At 47.0% G+C, this 11,214-nt stretch overlaps 2 protein-coding genes across 2 annotated transcripts in view; one reads left to right on the top strand and one right to left on the bottom strand.

Moving 5' to 3' along the window:
- The window catches only part of NUFIP2 (nuclear FMR1 interacting protein 2), a gene marked incomplete in the record, with an annotated part of 13,605 nt that extends 2,832 nt beyond the window's left edge, over positions 1-10,773 (bottom strand). Inside the window, 2 exon segments of the mRNA XM_073635957.1 lie at positions 754-1,761; positions 10,529-10,773. Of these exon segments, the coding sequence (XP_073492058.1) occupies positions 754-1,761; positions 10,529-10,658 (1,138 nt within the window).
- LOC141148468 (nucleoside diphosphate kinase A1) overlaps positions 1-11,214 on the top strand; it is an 80,978-nt gene that overhangs the window by 27,986 nt on the left and 41,778 nt on the right. The gene's annotated exons all lie outside the window — the stretch shown is intronic.

The raw sequence follows: 11,214 nt of genomic DNA, 5'->3' as shown, positions 1-11,214 counted from the left end.
CTGTAAAAGAAGAAGAAGAGGTATAACACCGACTTGTTCCAGCCACCCATGCCTCCTAGTAGACACATGGCAGCCAAAGATTGAAACCCCATCAAACAGTAGAGGACCAGGAGGCATTGGACACATTTGGAAGGGCATGGGATGATAAAAAAAAAAAAAAAAAAATTTTTTACTCCACTTCCTCTGAACCCAGGCCATCCCGGACCAGGCCCCAGCCTGTGACTGGACAGTGAAAGCAGCAGCAGAGCTATAAGCGCATCTGTCGCTCTCCTCCCCATCAGCATGCTACTTGTCAGTATGGATTGACCCTTCATGCTGCTTCTTCCTCTCACACTCCAGCCCTGCTGTACAGGAACAAGTGACTGATGCCAGGTCACGTCCGGGTACTTATGCTGCTTCTATTAAAACTTGTCAACCTGTGATGCCAATACTCTAACAATCATATCCACTACCACACATCTCAGTACCTTTAGCAACAACTATATGGTCCTTCCTATGTAGGATGAGTTTCCCCGAGTCTGGCCACACACTTACTAAAAGCTTGGACTTTGGTCAGACTTGAAGGCTCCTCCATCATCCAGTACACAGCAGCCAATACAGAGACTGGGAAGTGTTCTAGAGTCCAAGATCTATGCGGCCAGGTTTGAGGGTCTTTGCAGGTACCCAGATAATGATTCAACCAGATTGAAGGTTGTACCCTGTTCTAATTCTTAACAATGGTAACCAAGCCCTGGGTCGACTTTCATGACTTACCGTGCAAACTGTAGTTCACCATGGACGCCCAGTCTTTTGCGTTTTCCATCTGGGTTTCTTCAGGCTCGGCACTTTCTACGAAAAATCCAGTTGACAGACGCATCAAAATGGATGCCGGGGGTAAGTCTCCACCTCCACCCTCCACACCTATACCACCACCAGTCTCTTCTTGTGGTTGCTTTGCTTCCTCCGGGGCCTGGCCAGCTCCTGGCTCGTTAATAAAAGACAGCCCCCACTCATTCTGGAAAATGGCCCCTAGGTTCTCTTGGTTGACGGGGGAAGGAGGTGTGGAGGAGAGGGAGGAACAGGAGGAGGAGGAGAGGGAGCTTGTTGACTGAGTGGGGGCTGCGGAGAAGCTATCACTATTAAGTCCTGTCTGTGTATTTAGCACGCAGCTCGGAGGGGTATTGGAGGTCCTAACGGCAGAACTAGGCACCAGTCCTTTGCCATCCAGGTTCTCTTTCACCTTGCTGGCGTAGCTAATTTTGGGTGAGGTTCTCGCGCTGCTGTTGTCCACGGGAAACACCGGCAGCGGTTTAAAGAGCAGCCAGCTATCCGTGGTCTGCTCCTTCTCTACCGGGGGAGAGGACTGGCGGGAGACTCCTTGGTAAGTTTTACTCTTCTCTCCAGAGGTCTGCTCGGGCCTAGCTTCTACACAGGAGCCCTCTGTCGAGTTGTAAGCCTCACGGTTTCTGGGACGCTGCATATGAGGTCCCCCACTGGGCCGAGGCACCCAAGCTTTGCGTTTTCCATCGCGGTACTGGTTCTCATAGTCCCAGTAGCCTTTGCGCTGGTTCGTGTAGGAAGTGCGGTGGTGGTGCGAAGAGTAGTAGTTGGGATGGTAGTGGTTGGAGGGAGAGCGCTGGTGCTGCCGCCCGGAGAAGTCCTTTTCACAGCCGCGCAAGTGACGGAGGTTGAGGGAGTTGGAGGGGCTGAGGGGCACGCTCTCCTCCGTGCGTCCAGCCAGCGTCTCGATTTCTGGGCCAAACCCGTTAGAATCCCAGGAACCTAAAAAAAAGAAAAGCACAGGTGACTATGTGGTCCAATATAACTATAGGAATCAATACCAACAGAACCACAAGTCTTTTTGTAGTCCAACTCCAGCCAGCTTTTTATTTTGCATAAAGTGAAGGATCAAAATTAATGTCAGATTATTATTTCTGTCACACTGGAGACCATTACTACCTGTCCTACTGACATCCAAAGAAATAATTGGGTGGGGCAGTTCAGTTGTCACCAGAACATGCATTGCACAGATTTCCCTCAACCTCCTGTCATCTCTCCAAGGACACCATCTAAGCCAGGGGTCTCAAACAAAGCCCTCCGGCTGTTGCGAAACTACAAGTCCCATGAGGCATTGCTAGGCAGACAGTTACAAGCATGACTGTCAGGCAGAGGCATGATGGGACTTGTAGTCCCGCAACAGCTGGAGGGCAACCAGTTTGAGACCCCCGATCTACGCTAACCCCTTCCTTGCATTATTCACTCCATGGTCATTTCTGTTTTATTAAAGTGGTTCTAAAGGCTCATGTTTTTTCACCTTCATGCATTCTATGCACAAAGGTAAAAAACCTGTGTGCAGCAGCCCCCCTCATACCTACCTGAACCCCACTGCGATCCAGCGATGTGCATGAGAGCCACACAATGATCTATCTAGAATTAGAGAAAGGATTATTGGAGACTGCAGATGTACTGGGTGAGAACGGACGGTCAGAGCGGGGCCATGCAACAGCCCTGGTGCCCAACCTGCTGCCCAGGGTCTACAGGTGGTCCTTTGACACTGTCACCCCTCTAACCACCTCTTGTATCATGACCATAGCCGGACTACAACCCTGCTGAGTTTCTGCTGCCCGACACTGAATATTGACTGGAATTTTATGTGCGCCCCTTTGGTGATGTGGAGAGGCGCACTCAAGGCTCCCCATATCAAGAAAAAGGTTGACCACCACAGACTTGACTGGCTAGTAGAGGTCATTGCTATTAACCCTTTCTAAACCAATGCCCACTCCACACTGCTGGTACCCACAGGCCACACAGGTAAAGGGCCTTATGTGGCCCTGAAGCCACAGGCTGGGCACCAGGGCTCTATACACACACCCTCCTCTGAGTTTTCCATGCCTTAGGTCAGTGATGGCGAACCTTGGCAACCCAGATATTTTGAAACTACATTTCCCATGATGCTCACACACTCTGCAGTGTAGTTGAGCATCATGGGAACTGTAGTTCCAAAACATCTGGGGTGCCAAGGTTCACCATCACTGCCTTTAGGTTTAGGAGGCCCATTCACACCGAGTGGAACCTTAAACTTTTATCAAAGTCCAAAAAAACAACAGCTTATTATTCCCTAGAGGTGGCGACTTAATTTTCTCTTTTCAGGCTTTATTTCACCCGATGATCTGCCAGTAACACAAACTCACTATACTATATCTATGGAGGGAGCCATGGTTGTCACCCAGGCTGGGCTCCAATAAGGTCTCCATCCATTTGAAGGAACAGCACCTGGGGGCTCATTCACACCAGCTGAACGCACCACCGCTGGGGGGAGGGGGGAGAGTGCCAATATGTTGACCACGGCACATTGGGCGTTTTTTTGTGCAAACTTTATTGAAATGTAACAAAGCGGTATTTCATTAAGTTGTATATTATTTGGTCGACTGCACCAAAAAAATAAACTCCAAAGCGAGGCATGGTGGTGTGAAATGGCATGATAGGGAAGAGACTTTTGCTTTGCGTTTTGGGACTGCGCAGTCACCCGGGGTAATCGGGTCCTCATCCTATGATACCTATATACGAGCCTGGACCTCATGCAGGTAAAGTTGGCTGTAGACCTTAAGAAAAAAAAATAAAAAAAACAGGATCTGCATGAGATTCAGGCTCGTATGACTTGGCATCGTAGGGGGGAGGACCCGTTTTGGCTGTAGACCTTAGAAAAAGATTAATTCCTCCCCCCTACGATGCCAACATACGAGCCTGAATCTCATGCAGATTTTTTTTTTTTGGTCTACAGCCAACTTTACCGACTGGCCTTTGCAATTCACCAAAACCTTTGGCATGCGTTCTATATACAAAAGAAAAAAAAAAAAAAAAAACCTGGCACGTCCAGAGATGTAACCAGATTACTTTGCAACTTTGAACAACCCACCCAGCAGGAACCTCAATCTACACGACATCACTTCTAACGTGCAACTTGCAGAAAAACTCCCGAGCTCCGGCTTTGTGTTGGTGTCATTATTACGCTCCCTGCACATCTACAAAAGCCAGAGCTGCAAAAAAACAGGAGGCATGGGGGCCGGGGGTTATGCAAGCACGTGATTTATTATGCAAACGGCTGAGTGTGTTGCATTAGCAGAGCGGCCATGTTAGCCAGCTCCACCCTGAGACACAGGAAGGAGGAAGCGGACGAGCTGACCCCCCTTTCCTCCTCCTCCTCCCCCCCCACCCCACCCCCTCCCGTGCTCGCAGGGACAGCAATGCCGGCAAGATGGCTGCAGCACACTGAGGAAATGGCTGTTAGAAATTCAAACTCTCACACGTTGCAGGAATTCCGAGCTGTGGAAGGGGGAAGTGAGCAGGGGACACAATGAGGGGGGGGGTTGCACAGGACCAGGCAGGCCGCCCTCTAATTACAATTCATTTACACATCAACAGAGTCGCCGGACAGGAATAGCAAACCAAGTGGAGGGGGGGAGTTGTAGGGTGGAGCCCGAGAATAAACACTTTACAAAGATCCTATAAAAAGTCCATACAATGTATCTATATATAAACAATATGTATCACCTACATTACAAAGAATCTACGAAAGTCATTATAACAGATCTATTTATAAAACAAATACAAGAATTTTAAGTACTGATACAATGTAATTATTATTATACAGTATTTATATAGCGCCAACAGTTTACGTAGCGCTTTACAACTTGAGGGTAGACAGTACAAATACAATACAATTTGATACAGTAGGAATCAGAGGGCCCTGCTCCTTAGAGCTTACAATCTAAGTAATCATTTATAAACAAAATGTATCTTTCCTACTACAAAGATTCTAAAAAACTGATCCATTTATAAACCAAGCATTTTTCTTCCTACAAAGATATAAAACAAAATGTGATCATCTATCCTAAAAGGTTCCACCATGACAATATCAGACAATCGATCGCCCAACTTTTTTTTGCATGCAAGTCTCCATATTGAAAACGAATGGGTTACTAAAGTAATAAAAATTCTCGTATGACAATACAACTTCGGAAGCGATTAAATTTGTTATAACGTAATGTATGCTTTCGTTTCCAAGCATGCGCAGTCTTAGGGCTAGTTTACACTTGCTTCAAAACAAGGCTTTGGATGCGCTTTGTTAAAGCTCTCTGAACACCAGTCAAAGCTCCTGTCCCTAAATAAAATTGTTAGCTTACAGTCCCGTTTACACCTTGCTTTTGCTTCACTTCAAAATGTATATACCCCCTATATCTAGTTGTACTTCAAAGCTTCATCAAAGCCCACCGAAGCCCCAAGCAAAAGCAAGGTGTAAACAGGACTGTAAGCTAACCATTTTATTTAGCGACGGGAGCTTTAACAAAGTGCATCTGAAGCAATGTTTTGAAGTGTAAACTAGCCCTTAGACCCCTTTCACACTGGGGCGTTTTTCAGGCGCTTTAGTGTTAAAAAAAAAAAAAAAAAAAAAAAAAAGCGCCTGAAAGAAGCCTCATCTGCAATCCCAATGTGAAAGTCCGAGTGCCTTCACACCGGGGCGCTGCGCTGGCACGGAGTAAAAAAAAAAAAAAAAAAAAAAAAGAGTCCTGCAAGCAGCTTCTTTGCAGCGCTTTCGTGTTTTTTGCCACTGGGCCGGGTGCGCCGATGGCCCGGGCCCTTTCACACTGCCAGCGCCCGAAAAACGCCCCAGTGTGAAAGGGGTCCTAAGCGGCGCTTTACCAGAGCGGGCGCTGGCAGTGTGAAAGGGCTTGGGCTTTCACATTAGGATTGCAGATGAGGCTTCTTTCAGGCGCTTTATTTATTTATTTTTTTAAACGCTAAAGCGCCTGAAAAATGCCCCAGTGTGAAAGGGGTCTTCGTCTTCCAATTTTTTTTTTTTTGAACCAATACCGTACCGATTAAAAGAAAATTGGCAGCTCTGGTATCGTACGAGAATTTTTCTTCTTCACGTTTGTCCCTTCGTATAATTTCGAATGAACAGTTGCGATTGGCTCTAGAAAGCAGTTTACTAAAAATCAGATTAACATACGAATGCTTAGAAAGCGGTATTTTGCATCCGATTTTCTGATCGTGTGTACTAAGCTTTACATTTTTCACTAATAATGAAGTACAAGATCTGGTGCAACTCTGCATAGAAACCAATCAGCTTCCAGGTTTTAGGGGTACGTTCATACTGAACGCGGGGTTGAAATCATGCGAGTTCAGCTAAACACACGATTTCAAATCCACATTTCAGTGCGCGTTGGGGGGGGTGGGGGTTGATTTGAAAGGCATCTCTGCTGGTTTACGCACAGATGTCTATTGAAGTCGCCCCCCCCCCAAAGTCGACAAAAATTAGTGCAAGAGCTACTTTTGGAAATTGGTGCAGCAACCGTTGCCGGCAACCGGTTGCGATTTGGCATGCCAAATCAGCTCATTTCCAATGCTTAATTGAACAAGCTGAAGTTAGAGGCCGATTGGCTACTATGCAGAGCTGCACCAGATTCTCTGTGCTCCAGTTTTAGTAAACCTACTAGGGTTTCACCGATCGATAACCCAAACTGAGCACCTGCATGAGTACTTCTACTTGTGCAAAGGCCCCACTACCTAAAACAGATACCTCTGTAGTGCAATTTCAGCGCATTCATTTGGTAAGGGCTCAAGGTGCACCGCAAAAGGTATCAGTGAGTACGCCAAGTCGCTACTTATACCAGCTCTAAAAAAAAAAAAAAAAAAAAAAAAAAACGTCATATCCCTAAGAATTTGCCCCAAAAATTCTATTTATAAACCTATACAAAGATTATATGAATACATTGTATTTATAAACAGACACAATGTATCACCACTTATACTACAAAGTTTCCAAAAAAGTTAAAACAAACTTTATTTATAAATATCAACCTTCAAAATAATCTTTAAACCTGAAGGTTTTTAACTAGACATGCTGTGTAAACTTTGGAATCTTTGTAGAATAGAGGCTCCATTTTTGTCTATAGATAGATACATTTAGGCTCCTATCACACATTTTGAGACCACAAGTCGCAGGACGTGTGAAATTCAATGTATTTCCGGGAGAGCCATTCCTACTAACACTACAGAAGTCGCTGCGACTTCAGAAAAGGTTCCCGTATTACTTTGGTCCCATTTTTTGATGCGACCTTGATTCAGAGAATGTAAATTCAGATCCAAGTCGCACCAAAGGTCGCATCAAAAGTCACGCACCAAAGTCTAACTGGAAATCATGCGACTTTGGAGATGTGTCAATATAAAAACAAAAAAAAAGCCTTAGAATATTTGTAGGATAGATGCTTTATTTTGTTTATGAATAGAAAGATTTAGTGTCTTTGCAGAAAGACAAAACAAAAAAAACAAAAACAAAATAACAAAACACACAATTTGGTTTATAAAAAGATACATTAAAGCTGCATTCACTTCATGACGTTGCGGACCGCGGGCGATAACACTGCGATTCTGCCCTTGAACCTGAGCCGCCGCAAAACGCGTGACCCGATTGCTACCCCCATTGCTTTTAACAGCACCCTAATCGCGGCGTGATTTTGCAGTGATTGTCGCCCGACGAATCGTGGTAAAATCATGCAAACAGAATCGTGGGATGCCTGTAGCCCCCAAAAAAAAAAGTTCCAGAACTATTATTTTGGGCGAGAGCCGTCCCGCGATTCGTCAGGCGACAATCACACAGTGATTGGGGTGCCATTGAAAGAAATGGCATCGCAAAAGTGTGTCCCATGGCGATTGGGAAATCTCAGGCAGAATCACGGCGATTCCGCCCATGACGCCTAGATCTGAACGAAGCCCAATTAGAATCTTTGCAGTAGGGAAGAAAAAAAAAAAAAAACAACATTGTTTATAAATAGATACATTTTGAATCTTTCTAGTAGGAAAGATACAATGTATTTATAAACAAAAATGTATCAAAGATTCTATAAAAGTTGATAAAACAGATTTATAAACATGTTAACCAACAAGTTACAATCAAGTGGATTTTAAAATTGCATATCGAAAGCGTTCCCGCACACGCTAAAATCCGATCGGACAGAAGGGGAAATTGCAAGATGGAGAACAAAGTTCTATTCCAGCGTAATGGAAAAATCAAAACAAAACCAATTGCCCTGTGTTGCAATTAGCAAAAAAAAAAAAAAAAAATTAATAAAAAACTTATCAGGTCACGCCTGTACAATCGCCAATAATGCGCGGTAGCGTGTGCGTTGCCCTGCCAATAAGCAGCGACACGCATTACTTGCGTTAGCGCAGTTTGCAATACAGCGCTCCGCACTGCGTGCCATTTAAGCGCTTAGCAAAAAATTCTGCAGGTGTGTTTTTATCCCCACCGGCGCCCAATCAAAATGGACGAACAACCATAACGCGCGGGCGCGCACACAGGCCCCCCCCCCCCCCCGCCACATGACTCGCTTGTTAAAAGCCAACATTTTCCACCTGGCGCAGCTCATGTCTCATTCAACCACAATGGAAATTCTAACTGAAAACAAATCGCCAAGACGCGCTGCCATCGCTTAACGATTGGAGTAAATCATTGATCGGCTGTCAAAAAAAAAAAAAAAAAAAAAAAAACACACTCACTAAATGAAATAGCAGAATGTTACAAAAGGATTTTTCACATACAGGAATGAGTCGCCTCACTGCCGTAAAATGATGCTCCCCCCGGGCAACAGGACTGTCCAAGTGTGGCCCTTGAGGGCCACAAGGATTTTCAGCTTTGGATGATCAATATTGATTCTAGGAGTCTCCTCTCTCAGGGGGAACTACTAGTCCCAGCAGGAAATTAGGACTGGTAGAATTTTCCAGCCACTAAAAAAACCTACTACAGGTCCTCACTGAACAGGAAGTGTGGGGAAACCCTCCAATGGAGACACCTGTTTGTGACAACTATTAGGGAATTTCTTATATTACCATTGTGTCCCCAGTACAGGAAGGGAGGGGAGATCTTCCCAATGGGACACAACCAGCATATACAACCCTGACCCCCCCCATTTCTAACTCACCCCTACAAATAATAAAGACTGAAAACTTCAAGTTGTCTTATTATAGGAGCCGCACTATACCGGCATGGTCATGTGACCATTTCCTGAGAATAAATCACACATGACTCAGCAGGACTAGTTATGTGACCGGGATCTGCAGCCTCAGCTTTCCCGGCAATGTTACTCATCCCCCCAGATTATGCCGATGATCGCAGCTTCCTGGTAAAGGCCCAGTACTAGTTAGTCCTGGTGGAAGTGACCTGTTAGGAAGAAAAGTCTGATAACTGCACTTAGTCCTATCAGTGTCGTCTCTAATTATCTCGTCCCGATGATAGAAGCCAAGTCAGCCCAGAGTTACCTTTTGTTAGCCGTGACCAGCCCAGCAGCTTAGACTCCAGTCACTCCCAGCACTAGCAGTCTATCCTCTAGTTAGTTCCCGGGGGCCAGCAGACTATCCCGGGACTAAACTTTGTTTTTAGTCAGCCCTGACAATAGTAGGCGTGTGATCTCTACACAGTCCTAGAACTAGTAGTGCAAACTCGGGTTAGTCCTTACACTAGTCGTCTGCCCATTACTCAGTCTTGGTTGACACGACAATTCCTTGGCTAGCCCTGCCAGCGACAGTCTGCGATCTAGTCAGTATTAGTAGTGTAATCTCTAGTTAGTCTGGGTACTCTAGTTATGCCATCCCTAGTTAGTCCCGGCATGGATAGTGTAATCCCTAGTTAGTCCTGGAACTAGTAGCGTGACCTCTAGTTAGCCCATGGAGCTAGTTGTGTGGTCATTGCTTAGTCTCAGTACTAGTTGTGTCATCTCTAGTTAGTCCCGGGACTGGTAGCATGGTTTCTGGTTAGTACTGTGGTCTCCGGTCAGTCCCGGGACTAGTAGTGCAAACTCTGGTTTGTCTCAGTACTAGTCCTGGGACTAGTAGTCTAAGCTTTGGTTAGTCCCAGTACCAGCTGTGTAATCTCTGGTCAGTCCTGGGACTAGTTGTGTAATCTCTGGTTGGTCTCAGTAGTGTGGTCTCTGGTTGGTATCTTAATCGCTGGTTAGTCCCAGGACTAGTAGCCTGGTCTCTGGTTAGTTGGGCCGCTCTCTGGCCGGCCCCGGGACTAGTTGGGCCGCTCTCTGGGACTAGCTGTGATCTCTGGTCAGTCTCAGTACTAGTCACGTGATCTGTGGTTAGTAGCGTGGTCTCTGGTCAGTCCCAGGACTAGTTGTGCGACCTCTGGTCAGGCCTGGGACTAGTTATGTGACCCCTGGGACTAGTTGGCCGATCTCTGGTCAGTCCTGGGACTAGTTGGCCGATCTCTGGTCAGTCCTGGGACTAGTTGGCCGATCTCTGGTCAGTCCTGGGACTAGTTGGGATGTCTGGGACTAGTTATGTGATCTCTGGGACTAGTTATGATCTCTGATCAGTCCTGGAACTAGTTGTGATCTCTGGTTGGTGTCAGTACTAGTCACGTGATGTGTGGTTAGTAGCGTGGTCTCTGGTTAGTCCCGGGACTGGTCGCGTGGTTAGTAGCGTGGTGTCCGGTCAGTCCCGGCTGCAGTAGCCCGTCCTCGGTCGGTCCCGGTCCGGGTAGTACCTGCTTTGGGCCGGCTGCGGTTGATGTGGTTCATGTCGTGCTCGCTGGGGCTCAGTCTGTCCTTCCTGCGGTTCCCCTGCCCTTCCCGGGGGTTACTATTCTCATCCTGGGCCACCGGCTCCTTGTGCATCGTCACCGCAGCGAGAGAAGAAGTGAAGACCGGAGACACCGACACACACAGACCTCACCCACACCGGCCAGGAGGAGGAGGAGGGCCTAATCGAGGGCGGAGACACGGCGCGCTACTCCTACAACGGCTGAGAGGAGGAGGAACTGGGGCGAGGCCACACCCAGCCGAGACAGGGAGGCGCGCGATAGGAGCAGAAGACTGGCGAGGCGGGCGCGCTGGGGAGGCCACGCCCACGTGCCCCAGCGGGAAAGAGAAAAGAGGGGGAGGGGTCTGCCGGGGCGGAGACGCCACACCTACTGACGTCAACAGGAAAACACCAGCCGGAACAGAGGAGAGAGGGTGGGGCCTTGTCCGGGCAACTGTAGGCCAGAGGGAAGGGGAGGGGCCGGCGTGCTCAGGACGGTTGGCGGCCACGTCACCACGCAGAGAGTGGTCGCCGCTGTGACGACTTCGGCCATATTGTGGGTGGGAAACCAATGATTCATGTAATAATGTAGAGAAAACCATAGAGATACTTTGTAACAGGTCTTCATCCTATTCATAGAATGATTAATAT

This window comes from Aquarana catesbeiana, linkage group LG06 (assembly GCF_042186555.1).
Source record: "Aquarana catesbeiana isolate 2022-GZ linkage group LG06, ASM4218655v1, whole genome shotgun sequence".
NCBI classification, from domain to species: Eukaryota; Metazoa; Chordata; class Amphibia; order Anura; family Ranidae; genus Aquarana; species Aquarana catesbeiana.
The sequence above is the reverse complement of the archived record's forward strand: the minus strand, read 5'-3'. Positions and strand labels throughout refer to the sequence as shown.